This window comes from Parus major, chromosome 4A, assembly GCF_001522545.3.
Source record: "Parus major isolate Abel chromosome 4A, Parus_major1.1, whole genome shotgun sequence".
Lineage (NCBI taxonomy): Eukaryota > Metazoa > Chordata > Aves > Passeriformes > Paridae > Parus > Parus major.
The window spans coordinates 7,613,168-7,628,270 of record NC_031772.1 but is presented as its reverse complement, the minus strand read 5'-3'; the positions used below and the strand labels follow the sequence as shown (position 1 = coordinate 7,628,270).

General features: G+C 45.7%; 1 protein-coding gene across 6 annotated transcripts in view; it reads right to left on the bottom strand.

The window, feature by feature from the left end:
• Positions 1-15,103, bottom strand: part of MBNL3 (muscleblind like splicing regulator 3) — a 93,736-nt gene that overhangs the window by 44,675 nt on the left and 33,958 nt on the right. For all 6 annotated transcript variants that reach the window (XR_004497346.1, XR_004497347.1, XM_015626179.2 and 3 more), the window contains exon 2: positions 14,037-15,052. Coding sequence is in view for 4 of the 6 variants with exons in the window: in XM_015626179.2 (XP_015481665.1) it covers positions 14,037-14,210 (174 nt within the window). In the remaining 2 variants the exon portion in view is untranslated. The remainder of the gene's footprint in view (positions 1-14,036; positions 15,053-15,103) is intronic.

Here is a 15,103-nt window from a genome sequence, read left to right as displayed (position 1 = left end):
TGTGCCACCAACTCCACACGTCTCCGAGCAGGGACCCCAAAGCTTTCTGGTCCATGCCAGGCCTCAGATTTCATGCCCATGGTATAATGAACTTGCTGTTGGCCAAAGGATTAAAGGTGCAGATACAAAAAGTACCTTCAAGAGAGCTCCTGCAGCCTGCTAGGCACAGCAGGCAAGGACCACACATCTCACACGGGCCTTGGCTTCCAAAAAGGACATTCAGGCCAAGTGACATTGAATCACAGCCCTCCATCTAGGAGGCAGCATGGATTGAAGAGAAAGGAAGAAAGAGAAAAAAGGAAAAAAACAAGCAAAAGTAAGAAGAAAGCCTGCCTTGCCCTAGGCAAATATTCCACCTCGGTCAGCTTTTGCAGACTGATCAATTTAGTGAGTTGTTTATTACAGCCAGTAACATATGCACATTTAAGTCACAGAGGGGATTTTTCTCTTAAAAAACATCTTCAGAAGTGTTCTTTAAAAAGCACCTGGCACTAGAAAGCAGATATGTGACCAATATTTGCTACCATCTCAAGAGAAAGGGAGGTTAAGGCAGTGTAAATGTTTGTTAGGAGCTGAGCCCATGGAGAAGCATAGCAAGCTGTGGTGACAACAGGACAGACCTTTTTCCACAGAGGCAAACACGATGGGCTCACAGTGCCAAAGATAATCCACTGACATCTCTATGGGCAAAAGGAGAGTTTGGCAATGACAATTCTGGGATAAAACTGCAATTAGTGAGACATATTTAGGTGCAGTTCCCATGCACTAGTCACAAGTGCCACACAGGCAGCCAGCTTTAATGAACACGATGCCAAATTCTGTGCCAACATCTGAAAACCTGTGAATATACAATGGATTTATTACAACAACCTTGGCTAGAACAAAACTTCTACCTGTTCTAATTACAACACTACTCACAGATCCCTGCTCCCACAGTCTGTTAGGCAGTCTCTGAGGGTCTGTGCAGATTCACATTCCCAACCTCTCTTAGCCAAAGCAGATCCATGCTCTTGTCCCTAACTGAGAACACTCAGTTATGAAGTAACAAAGCCTTTGCAGGAACAGTAAGCCAACACAGATGCTGCAAACCAGACTGCTCAAGGAGGCTTTCTGCTCACCTTGCATTCCAAGCTGACCTAGATAGCCAAAATTCAGGGTCTGTGGTCTCTACGCTGATGTACAGCCCAAAGACACCAAAATCTAGAAAGAGTGGTCTGCTTTCTCCCCATGATGCCAGGAATGGGTATTAACTGATAATGTATTTTGCAGAAACCATGATTGCAGCTGCTGAGAGGTTAATTCCATGTAGCCACTGCGATCTGTTCCCTTCTGTGTAACAAGAGCTGTAGGACAGAACACTGGAAAGGCTGTATGCCTAGTTAGGTGGATGTATCCATTTACTCCTGTGGGATGCAACTTTTGGTCTGACCTAAATTCTCCTCTGAGCAGCACTGGTGTAAGTGCCAGAACAGCTAAGAAAGGAATGTGTCCTGCATGTGCATACATGTGTCTGTCCATCCATCTGTCCCAGCTGACCGATACGAATGGAACTGATCAGGGCTTTCCCTTCTTTTGCTTGGTGCTTGGGAATTCATGTTTTTAATAACTACCAGATTCACTTACTTAGGTTTGAGAGCACAAGAGAAAAGCTGGGGGAGGCAGAAGTAGCTAAAGCATATCCATGTCGATGTGCTTGCTTATTCAGACTTGAGGCACAAAAGCAAACCGATCAAATTACCATGGGGTTTTTCTGTCCTTCCCGTATTGCTGCTCTGCTTTCCAAACTTCTACCCTGAGCTACTTATCCTTGTCCAGTTCACAAAGTGCAGTACAGACTGCCTGAGATGCTCAACCTTTTGCAGATGAGGAATGCAAGGGTTACCTTTTGAAGGCTGTTTTCAATTAGAAAGCCATCTTAAACAACATGACTTCCTTAGGCAGTAGACACCTGATCTCACGTATTTTGCTTTTGCTACTGACAAGAGAGAGCTTCAGATGCAGCACAATCACTTCCTAAAAGGGCAGCGAGAAAAAGACCTTTCACTGCCCTTACCGGGCACAGTCAGGATGAGTCAGCTGCAATGCAAATGTTCATTTGTTTTTAGGTGGGATGGGCCCATATAGATGGGGGTTGGAGGGATTTTTTCTGCAAGGAAGAGTGACCTTTCTTGAGGACATCTGCAGTCTCTCTGCCACATGAGAGGAGTAGCTGCAAAGAAGCTCCAGGGTCATTAGCAAGTCTGGAATGCAGCAGGACCAGTGCCTACTAAGCAAACACTCCAACACTGCCGGAAAAATACTCCAACTGGTTTAAACCAAGATAGATGGACTTCTGATAGGGCCCAGGCAGAAATCCCTGCACAAAGTTTTCTTCAAGTACCTCTGATACAGGCCAAGAAGGACAAAGTAAGAAAATTGCAAACACTTTTCTCCTGATTGGGCTAAGCACTGAAAGGATGCTTAAAATTATTCTCCAAGAATTAGCACAATCAAAACAGGAAAAAACCCCACAGTTTTGAGTAGTGCTTTTGTCCTACCTAATGTGAGCTCTATTCTAAGTAAAGACTTCTAAAGATTTTATATTACTGTGGACTCTTCAAAAACCCATGCAGAGAAACACAAAACAACAATGAAAATCCTCTTAATTCAATCTGTGCTTTATCGCACAAGGCCGCAGCAGGGGATTTCTGGCTGTGGGAATACAAATACTCATCAATGCTACAGCTCAGGGTCTTGCTCCAATTACTACCCAAACACAAAATGAGACAGTCCCAGCCTGAAGAGTTTTCAGTCTAAATACACCAGACTTGATGGAAAAACCCCAGGCAGCCAGGGGAAGCCTCAGCAACACCCAGACTGCATTCCAGCTGCTCTGTGCCGGGCTGCTGCCGTGATGCCCTCGATGCCTCCCGAGCTCCTTCCTCCTCGAAGCCTGCCCAGTGTCCTACCTCTGCATCACTAGCTAAAAATGAACCTGCCCATTTGTCCCCCATCCCCCAAGGGATTTCACCCTCCCTGCCCCCAACTCTCCCAAGGATGCTGCAGAGCGGTTTGGGTGGGTTCTGGTGACAGAAGTGACATGGCTGTGCTGGGCAATCTGTGCCCTGCCGTGACATGCCAGCCAGCAGATGCTGACAGAGCTGGCAGCGATGGGTGGCCGGGGTCTCTGCCACATCCCTGAGCTCCCCAGTCCTATGGGAAAGTGGCTTGGGGAGCTGCACTGCTCCCCAGAGTCACCCCAATCTCCTTCCCTCGAGGTCCCTCACAGCTCAGATGTTTCAGACATCCCTGTCTGATGGCTTTCCAGCTTCGAGCCCCAGAGTCACTCAGCCTGCCTGCCTTGCTCCAGCTCCCACCCTGCAGCACATCACCGAGGTTTTACAGGCAACAGGATTGACACAGCAGGGAGTCAAAGTCTGCAGGGAGGTAACTGCGATTACATCTTCATCTGCAAGGGCACCAGATGCACCGAGAAACAAAAATTACTTTTGAAGCAACAGGAGTGGAGAGCAAAAGACTTCTCAGGCTGCCTTGTACAGTCGCTGCAGACACTACAAAAGGGACAAAGAGGACAGGGGAGCTGCTCTAGGACTTGGGGACAAATAGGCCCAGAGGGGAGGAGGAAACAGAGCATAAAGAAGAAAAAAGGCATTAGAATAAGGCTTCAATTGCTGCACCATCGGAGCAAGATTTGGGAGGGTTCCTGCATAAGCAAAAGCATCTTTTAACACCTTCCCCTACAATGTTTGGGAAGGAGCAACATTCCCTACAAACACAACTCTCTGTCTTGAAAGTCCACAGGTTTATGAAACAAGATTCCCCCACAGGGAGGAAAGAGCTTTTCTTCCTACAGCTGACCTAAAACACGATCATCTCTGCCATACCTGGATGACCTTCCAAGCCCTCCTTAAAGGCTCTTCTATATGGCTGGTTTTCAACTCCCCAGGACCCTGAGCACTAAAGTGCTACTGCATGGGCTGAAATGTCCAACCCCATGAGGCTCCAGCTTTCTCCTGGCAAACTTATCCTGGGTTTGCTATCTGCAGCATCACGTGGAAGGGATTCTGGGAGCAGAGCCCAAGCACCACACGCAGCACAACATTGCACAAACCAACCATTTGGGATCAAGAGCACATAATGGCCGCAAGCCTCACCCATGCTCTGATCCTTTAGTAATGGACAGCAAGAGGAAGAAACAGATCAGTGGGATCGGCCAATATTGCTGGGATTACACACTGAGGTTTTACATTCAACTCTGCTCAGTTGAGGCAGGGCTCTTTAAGGACCTAATCTCCGTGTGACTGCTGCCAGCACCAGCCGTGCGCCTGTGGGTAACAGGGACTTAGGGAAGCACCGTCATGATGACCACGATCTCAGGCACATGGGCTGCAACTCCACCGTGTTAGCGCTGCCCTGGCCACCTTTGAACCCCAAGATACTCCAGACTTTCCCAAATGCCCTTCTATTTAAGCATTATCTCCTCTCACTATGCACCCAGAGCTGATCACCCATAAGGAAAAGAAGTAATGAAACAGAGTTAAAGCACCATGTTTCAGGCTATTGGCTTAAATCCCCATCAGAACCTGGTGTGCGTACTGCTGCGCAGAGACGTGGACATCACTCATGCAACTCAACTGGACTCCAACACTCCTATCTGTAGTCATTGTTTTGAGTCTTTTTCTGACACCAGTGTAGGAGAACGCTGAAAGTTAGTGCTATGTTAATGCAGAGTATGGTCAGAGGCAAGATAAAACTCAGAGGAGACCACCCACCAGTCACCTGGGCAATGCACTGTGATACCATACCCATTCTGTATTATATATTACACATATAATATATATATATATTTATTATTATATTAGTATTAGCTAAACTGCTCCTGAATCCCATTCCCAGAATTCAGCAGAATTTGCCTCACTTATTTAATGGTGCTCTGTGTACCTACTTCAGCAAGGCATGGGAGCCAGCAGCACCCCTGCAGTAGTTCTGATGGATGGGGTGATGGGTCTTTCTCTCCACTCTACAGCCAGAGTAACACACAAAGTAACTTGTTCTAAACATTCACATTCCACTGCTGCAAGAGAAAACTTCACAGAGCACAGGCTGCCACCTTCCAAACAAGGTCAGACACTGACCTCCTCCCCCTCCACCAATGACCTTATTAGCACTGATCATGGTTCTAATAATATCCCGCATTGTAAGCGGGCCATCTGCCGTAACATTTCACTACAAACTTGGGGAATTGCTTGATTTGAGTATGCTCATGTCCCAGTGAGCCAATTGTGCCCTCTCAGGAAGATGCTTCTTCCTCACAGCTTTAAGCTAAATGTTGCAGAAAGGCACCTCCAGGTCTCAGCTTTCCAACCTGGAACTGAAGCACACAGAGAACAGCACGGAGTCATTCCCAGTGCTGGCTTCAGACAGAGGAGGTAAAAACACAGAGCTGGTGGTTAATAATCCCTACTCCAGCATCCGGCTGCTCTGACAGTGGGGACATCAAGTAACCATGTCACTGAAATCCTAAACCAAAGCCAAACACTAACCAGACGTTCAGAGAGCCAAATGCAAAACCCAGGGCTCCTGAGAGATGAGCATTACTTTTGTGCCATGTACTTTTGACTGTGTGGACAGCAGAAAGATTTTACTATCCTAACTCATTAGCTATGGTTAAGCTGAATATTTTCACTGCCATTACAGAACAGGGGGCTTTCCTATCAGGCAGGTAAGCTTACAGAACTAAGCAAGTTTGATAGCTATTCCTTTGGAAGGAGCCAGGGTTTGAAATAATTACTCAGTTAGGACACCTGTCTAAAACACCCAGAGTCTTGCTACCACAGCAGCTCAGCTACACTCAGCCCTCAAGGATTTTTTTTGGTACTGCTCCTGTGAGGTCAAAAAGTGCAATTAGGCACAGAGACCGACATTACAACACTTTGAAGCAGTTTGCATCATCACAAGGCTCTGAAAGGTGGTTTTCCAAATCCTTGGCCTTTCCTCTAATCAAGACTGTCATCAGACACAGCACAAGGACTATATGGGGTGAGGAAGGGGGTCATTGCCTGGGTCCCTGCTGTTTTATGAACAGCAATAAAACAGTATTAATAAGCCAGAAGTAAAACTGTGCCTGTATGGGGCAACATTCACCCAAGGTCTTCAAAGCATTTATTTTAATACCAGCAAAACAATATTTATAGGGACAGAATTTCAAAGAGCTCAGCTCCTCACTTGGAAATCTAACCACTTATTGAAATGCTCTGTGGGAGATGTCAGGCATTGGGCTCTCCAAAAAGCCTGGCACATCTTGTTTATATTTGTTTTAAAGCTTCCAAACAGCTCAATTACATAAAAGCATGTTACTGCACCCTCCTTCAGAAGGGTGAACCAAGTGGCAGAAAGCTATTGTCAGCTTAGGGATTACATCAAACTGATGCTATGCCACTGAAGAAATTCGCCAATTCCACATGCTTGCTCAGTCACTCCCCTTGAAAACATCTTTTCACCACCTTCCCCCCAGCTCATTCTGCTGGCCTAATGCAATCAGGAGCATGAGAAGTCCCTAGGTAGCTTCACCAACACTGCAGCAAGACAGGACATCACAGCCAAGCATCCTCTTTGCCCCAGACTCTGTACAGGCAGAGGCTTGGTGCTTCTATTTCAATCCCAGTGTTAGCTACTGCTACATTTCAGGGCTGGAAGACGTAATGCTTGAACTTCTTCCCTAGAAGAATTTGGCAGTGCCACATTTTGCAACATGGCACCATTTGAGGTGCCAGAGCTCACTGTATACACACACACACTCCCAATCCCCCTTTTGTACTCCCTTGGCCAACTTCTGACTCACAGCAGCAGGGGTACACACATAAGCACAGCCACCTGCAATCTGGGCCCAGCATCTCCTTTGCCCCCTCCCTGTGCAGAGGAAAACCCTGGGGTTCACAGAGCATCCCCCAGCAGTTGTGCTGGGTCACAGGCATGGAGCAGGTGCTTGCAGATCCCATCAGGCTTGACAAGACTGCAAACTCAAGGTGTGCGTGCAAAGAAACTCCCAAAAGCCAAAGGTGGCAGAGCAAACGACCGTGGGCAGCTGTCCCCCTTCAGACTGGCTGAGGAGACCACTTCCCACGCTCAAAACTCGATGCAACAGCTCACTCCAGCACAAGGAGCTCTTTGCTGCCCACAGGAACTGTACAGCACTTAAAATCAGGCTTAAGTACTTTGCAGAACCAGAACCTTGTTCTGGAGAGCTTTGCCCTTCAAATGGGAAAGCAAGCCTCAGGAGCAGGAGGTGGCATGCCATGGCAGTGGAACATTGCAATATGCCCATAAAAGGTTCTTAAATGTATCTGCTTTAAGCACACACAAAAGCTCAGAAGGGTTTAGAGTCAACATCCCAAAAGAATTTCTCTCCTGCTTTTTTAGGCAAGTGTGAGCAGCAGTCAGCATTTTACCATCATCTTCCCAACCAGAAACCCAAGTTACTCTTGGCTAATATTAATAATGTAAATGCTGCTGGCTTTACCCTTTGAGGATGGTGGTTTGCTCACGCCACAGGGAGAAGAATGAGACAACATGAGCTGCAGGCAGGAGCAGAGGCCCTGCATTGCCAGGGCTGGCTGGTGAGGAAAGGAGAGGCAAGGCTGGCAGTAAAACCCCACTGATGAATTCGCTTGGCCCATCTCCCTGAAGAGGCTGGCCTCCAAAATGTGCTCTCAGGATTAGTTTGTGGGCACAGATCTGCCTTCCAACACGTACAAGGGGAAAAGCACACAATTCTGAGGCCCAAGGAAAAGCTGTAATCAATTAATCAGCTGCAAGCAGACAGACAAGGATGATGTTCCTGTCCATGCCCCTTGCACTCCCAGCATGCCAGCCTGTGTCTGCACCTCTGCCAGCCTCCTGAACCTGTCCCAGAGACACCACACATGAGACTGGCACCCACAGGCAACAGCAAAGGCATTAGCTCCTGTGTGGGCAATCCCTCAGGAGAAATGTGGTGTCAGGAGGTCTGGGGCACAGATGGGTGCTCTCCATCTACTGCACAGCAAATACCCAGTCACCAAATATCCACCCTCCACAGGAGTACGAGCAATAAGCTGAGAAGAGAGCATCCCTCCAGAGTTCCACTAGAACTAGACTATGCACCAGGAAAACCTACAATTATCTCACCTTTCTTGCCATGTTGTCATGGACAATACCAAGTTTCACAAAGCACATGTCCCTGTAAATGTAAAGGCCATGGTAGCATTTCCTGCTGAGGCTACTCAGCTACAGAAAGACCTGATAGAGATTAAGGATAAAACCAATCTCTGCTCTCCATAACACACCTCAAAGACCACCTCCTTGCTTTAGAGCACAGACAAGAATTCCTGTCAAGGACTCTGCCTTACAACTTTGCTAACAGCTGGCAATAAATAAGATCTTTCTGCAACTCCCTGTCTATTGCTGTCCTTGCAGCACAGTCACCAGGTAACACCAGTCTGTTTCCAGTTCCACAAATTCATCACCCAGCAACTCTGCAGAGAGCCAGGACCAAAGGAATTGCAGCTACTGGACTTGGTACTCAGTGCCTAAGGCACTCTGTCCTCCTGCTAACCCCACCAGCAACCCACAACAGAGGAGCAAGGGGACAGCTCAGAGCAGCAACCTTCAAAACCATGACTGCCAAACCCACCAGAGCTCATCTGCCATGGTTCACTGTCAAAAAGTCACAAATAAATGAAAATAAATGAAATGAGACTACCAGGCCATCAGAAAAACCATTGGATAGCACTAAACAAATCAAACACTGTGCACAGATGTCTGTCCCACAGAAAGATCAGCCAGGCAGATTAAATAAACAAGGTGTATCCTTCCCCTGGAAAGCTGAACATACCTAGGGAGGTCACACATCATCTTCAAGTAACTAGCCTTAACTGCAGAGAGAGCATCTTGCAGTCCAGACCCTGGGGCAAGCCTGGGAGATGCTCAGCAACAGGCAGTGCCAGGTGAGCTTCTCCATCAGTGCTCTCCATCCCACAGATGTGCCAAAAACTTCTGAAGACACTACAGAGTATAGACAGCATGTGTGCCAATTAAATTAGGCTGTGAAAACATGGAGTTTGTTATTACCTATAGACAAATTATTTTTCCCCCACAAGCTCTCCTATTCCCCTTGAAATACCAATTTACTTCAGAGAGAAATACAAAGAGAAATACAGAAATTAACATAGAAAGAGAAATACAGTATTAACAGTTTCTATAAAGAAAATTGAGTCTAAATACATTTTTCTCCACTTACAGTTTTAAGTGTTTTTGTAGTTACAAAAAGCACTTATGACATGTCTTAAGACACACAAGCATCCAGAGTGGACAGAAAGCTGCTGCAAATCTACTGTTGCCAGTAAAGTGGCTTAATGACCAAGGAAAAACAGATGTTTGTCACACAGGTAACTTGGCTCAACACTCTTCTTGTGGAATATTTACATCTCCATTACACTGAGCTGAGACATGGAGCCAGAATGTCTCCAAAAATATCACTATGGCTTTGTTTGCTTTCTTTTTCCTCTCTGAAAGTGTAACCATATGCTAAGTTTAGTCGGTGTTTTTAGTTGTTTCCTAATTTGGAGTTTATTTAAATTGAAAAAAAATAAATTTGATTGCCAACCAGTAAGTCAGCAACAATTCTAGTCAAGTCAGCACAAACCAGGTACAAATTAGCATGAAAACTGTGAGGAACAGCCTCAGGTATATCAGTTTCAAGATCATATAGTACATCCATTGCCCAAGTAGTGTGAACATTTTAGACTGCCGTGGGATTTTGAATATTATTACCAGAGAATAACACTTCTTTTACAAAATAGACAATTTAGACAAAACTACTTTTAACTTCTTTTTATGCCTGTTCACAGGAAACTTTTCACCTTTTTATAGAGTACTCCTTTGAAACATGCAACAGTTTAACAATGTTTTTCACATTAGACCTCCCAAAGTCAAAATTCACATTACTGAAATTTTTCACCCCACTATTTTCTGTCTCAAAATGCTCTTTGAAGCTTCAATTCACATTAACGTTCATAAAGAAAATGTAAAAACCCATAAACAGCAGAAGACCCCAGCCACACCTCACAAAGCAGATTTTTTTAAACCACAAGTCCTCTGTGCAGATACCCATACTGTGAGCAGTATAAATTAAAGCCTCTGTGAACACCTGATGTGTATTACCTACACACTTATATATAATATGTCACCATCTCCTAACGTCCCATCTCCCAGCTCTCTGTTCCATTAGTGACCAAAGATTATGCTTTTTTTCCCTTCCTGACATCAGAAACTGAAAACCCAACCAATGACTCGCTGGCCAGGAACTAAGAGTCAGACAAACTCATATCCCACCCTCCTGATCCAGCCTGAATAAGGAAGTTAATGACTTGAGGAGCAGCCCACCCAAGTCCCAAAACAAACCTTTGTAGGAAGTGCCATGAGCCAGCAAACCATGTCCCAGTCCTTACAAAAAGCACTGGCTCTGCATGGGATGGTGCACACTGAGCCTTGGAGAGAAGCAATGAACAAACCCAGAGGCCACCCGAGTTACAGGGATGACATGACATTCCTCTCCTTTGCTCAGAGGTGCCACAGGAACTGTCCAGGAGGTACCAGAGAGCACTGGTCACTGACCAGCAGCCCTCACGGTCGCTTCTGGAAGCGGGATGGTCCAGCATAGCCAGCTCTTGTGCCTCTGGATTGCCCTGCAATCAAGCAGTGCAGATTCTCCTTGCCATTCACACAAATTAATTCAGAGAACACTGCTTCCAGAATAACAAGGAGGGATGCTCGAGTAGAGTGAGAGTTCTCTTGGCATCTGATTCAAATCACAGCTTCTTGCAAGGAACTATTTTTAAGTTTTGTATCAATCTGCTTGAGAAAGGTTCCTTCTGCTGCCTACAAATGTGCAAACTCCCCCTTAGAAGAAACACAGCTCAGGACAGCAAGATCCAGCCTTGCACTTTCAACCTAATCAAGACCAGCCATTTCATGACCAAAGCATTGCACAACACACAACGTTTCTGCAGAGACAGTTCTGGTGACCCCCACCTGAGCATCAGTGAGGGCCCCCGTTACCTTCAAGGAGTCAGTCCTGTGTGTTCTTCACAAGATTACAGGTAGCACAGAGTTACCCATAAAACAGCCCACACTGAGGCAGCCTGACTGCTTCCGGAAGCCTTACTGATTTTTCCACTGCAGCAGGCATGGAACTGCTATAGGAGATTGAGGTAAAAGGGGAAAAAGGGCGATTCAGTAAGCATATGGATGCTGTGCATGACCTGACCAGTGAGGTGAGACCATTGTTTGCTGGGTTATCAGAAGTTCCTGTATGAAGGCATTGTTCAAGCTTAAGAGGTCTGTGAGAAAAAAAACCCCACAAAAACAAGCAGCAGCAGCACACAATGGATGCAGATAAGCAACGTCTGAACAAAGCCCTGGGAGACAACGGGAAAACTTATTAGCCACAAGCATCCTATATCCTGCCTCCAATAAAGCAACACAGATGTTCTGCTAATGCAGGTCATGAAAAGACAAGAGAGCACCGAGCAGCTATTGAGCCTCCACAGGAGAGAGGGTCAGTGTTCCACAGCTGCTGGGCACAAAAGCATCCACAGAATAGGAACCAAAAGCCTCTAAAAGGGTCTGAGAATGTATCATCTCTCTGGTGACCGGTAAGAGTCATCCTTACAGCCATGAGCCCATCCAGACCACTGCAAACTGGGCTTTGCAAGCCCAGCTCTGGCCCAGTTACAGAATGACCACTGTTTGAGGGTTTAGTCCCCAGGGGGTGATCTCCGCTGGGAAATGTACACACACCATCAAGGCACAGCACTGGGGACCGCAGCCCTCCATGGCACAGGGAAACAGGGCTCTGCCCACTGACACCTGCTGGATCCACGGGTCTGATGGAAGTGCTCCAAGACCCACTTCCTTGTCTGCAAAGTGGGGTGCAGAAACAGCCCCATCACCTTTGGCCAAATGCTTTGCACAGTCGGAGCTCTCCTCAAGTACTTCCTAAAGACAGAGCTGTCAGCCCCCCATGAGGCATCCCTAAGTCCAAAAAACCTGTTCTCTGGAAAATTCAGGCCACTTAACCAGCACATACTGGGCATCACGCTGCTATTGTGCCAGGAGGAAACAGCAACCAGAACATTATTTAACAGCCAGTTACACAGGAAACACTCTGATCTGAAGATCACACCCTACTCCTTCCCCTGGGCTTTTTTTCTTTTTTGTTTTCTTAAAATGGTGTTCCCCATCCCATCCCCACTGCTGAAGTGGGAGAAGTATTTACTCATACCAGTGGGTGGGATTGGAACCCCAGCTGCTCATGGACTTGGTCCTGCACATTATCCCAGCCCCAGCTGTGCAGAGAGGGGATGGCACAGAGAGCCTGGGCGTGCTGCAGGAACTGCACTGCCAACAGCACACGTGGGGAAGCGTCACACACCGGGTGACAGCACAGCTCAGAGCCCAGCCAAGTTGGGTGACTGCACAGGAACACCTCCCCAAAATGCTGCAAATACCAGCAAGGGGCACAAAACTACCCTCCACAGTGTGACAACCCTCCTTTCCATTCACAAATAAACACTATAAAATATGAACATACTAATCTCGTCATTAAAATTATCTGCACTACCACTGGCTACAATTCAAAAGTTTCAAGGGCATAAAGAACACGATTTTTTTCCCTCTTCAATAAAAAAAGTGTTTGTCTCTCACTGTCAGGAAACCAGCAATGTAAATGAACATTTGAAAGTCACTGTGTAACTACGAGTCATTTCATATAATCAGATTAAAAAGAGAAACCTGAATGCAAACAGAAAACATGAGCTTCTTGGAAAAAGAGAACAGAAATAAAAATATGAAGAAGCCACTAACAGGAACAAAATGGGTAAACCAGTGTTAGTCCAGATCCAGTCCTGGTCTGAACCTCTGCATATATAATTCCACCAGTTCTGTTACTCATTATGCTCATAAAAATAAACACAAATCTTTTCAAGCAACAGTTGAAATTTAAGAGAAAACTTTTAAGATTATAAAATTTTCCAGACTCTTTCTAGAAATTTTAACAGGCTGATTACTTTGGTCAAAACATTAAACACAATGTCAAGAATTCTCATTTGCTATCAGTTATCCATATGGTCTCAGAGTAAAAATACATTTGAGGAGTCATAGATTTGGGAAGAAGAAAAAAAAACTGGATCTTCCTTTACCCAAGAACCATAGTGAAGGGAGGCCAGAAACAGATGCCCACATCCCCCTCCTGTGAGCCCCCCCCACTCCTCACCCTGACTCACAGTCCAGATCTTTGGTATTTTTGAAAGTCACCCCTGGAACTCCTGCAGGGACAAGCAACCAAGAGCCATTTACTGCCTCCAAAACAGACTCTGCAAGGATTAGCACCAACCTCAAGGCTTAGCCATAGCTCCAACAGGCCTGGCAGAGCCATCGAGTTCGTGTGTCCCTAGCAGAAAGCATTTCCCAATGGTCATTCCTGGAAATGTTCTCCAAATATTTTGGCTGGTCCTCATCTACAGGACAATCTTAAAGTGTATTTGCAACTCTGTCTCCAGGAAATACATGTAAAGTTGATTCATTATCTTAAAATGCTGCTTTCATTTCTGCTCATTAAAAGCGCATTTCACATCCCTGCACCAAATGCACAGCTTATCTGATCTGGACATTCAAAACTGCGTTTCAGTTCTCTCTACTCTTTGTATTTCATTTGCTGACCACAATCTGTTTCATTCTCTGTTTCAGGGACACCTACATGAGACCAGAGCTACCACTGAAAAATGCCCTGCATAAAATCCTCTCTCCCTGCAATGCCTGGCACTCCAGGCAATCACACCCGATGTCAGACTCAGCCTAGATTTCAGGAGCTGCATCCTCCCTGCAGACACAGAGCAATAAACAGCTGTTCTGCACATCCCACACCCCTGCACACCGAGCCACTCGGAAGGGAAAGAAAAGCAAGGAAGCTTAGGTAATGCACGCGTTACAGTCCTCACCTTTAGGGAGTCAAAGCAGGCAATAACTCGACCATTTTCCACATGGCAACTCCGTGACGGATGGGCGAACTTGCACTCTGCATCAGACCGAGAACAAGTCCCTCTCTGAAACTCTCGACACACTTCTAACGTCAGCCATTTTGTATCACGAACCAGGGAAACGTTTACAGCCATATTAAAAAACAAAAATTAAAATGCAAGCAATCGCACCCTTCCTCAGGGTAATATTTACTGCTGATCTTCTTTTTTCTTCTTTTTTTTTTTAAAAAAAGGGTAAAAAAGTGAATTCAAGTTAAACGTGAAGAAATAACTAACTTGTTGCTTTGGTAGAACTCCTATTCATCAGCACTTAGGTTTTCATTTAAGTCAAATCGTGTTTCTTTAAACAAGAATTAAACATAAAGCCAATCATAAAATAGAAATCTTATCAGAACAACTGAAAATCAAATTAGAGGCCAGCTCCTAAAAGTGCAATTGTAGAAGTTAAAATACAAGTGTTATATTTTGTGCCACTGCCAAAGTTACTTGCAAATAACTGGCAGACTTTCAAAAGAATTCTGTGCTCTCCAGTTAATGGTTTCAATTATTCTTGCAAAAAGCATATGCTGCTGGCAGCACTTCAGTTTGTGGAATGGTCTCGGTCCTTGGGGAGAAAACTTCGGGTTTGCTTTTTTTCCTTCTATTTCTTGCTTCTAAAAATTATGGTTCACGAGCATCAAAACAGGCAAAAGGATGTCTGATTTTTTTTTTCCTCTTTCTTTTCTTTTAAATATTTGCTACATAGTCGGGGGAAGAAAAAAAATAAAATGGCTGAGCAAACTGCGTGTAAATGGGGAGAAAAAAAAAAAAAAAAAACAACCCAAAAAAAAACCGGGCAAGGCTGGAGGAGCCGCCGTCAGGGCACGGACCGCAAGCAACGCCGAATTAAACAGAGAGGGGGGGCGAGGGGCAGAGAGAGGCAGCCCTAGACAGAAATCCAAGCAGCGGTGGCTTCAGGAAAGGCACTTTTCAGCAACCTGCAGGAAAAAGAGAAATAGAATCAGCCAGGAGCCGGCGGCCCCGCTCGG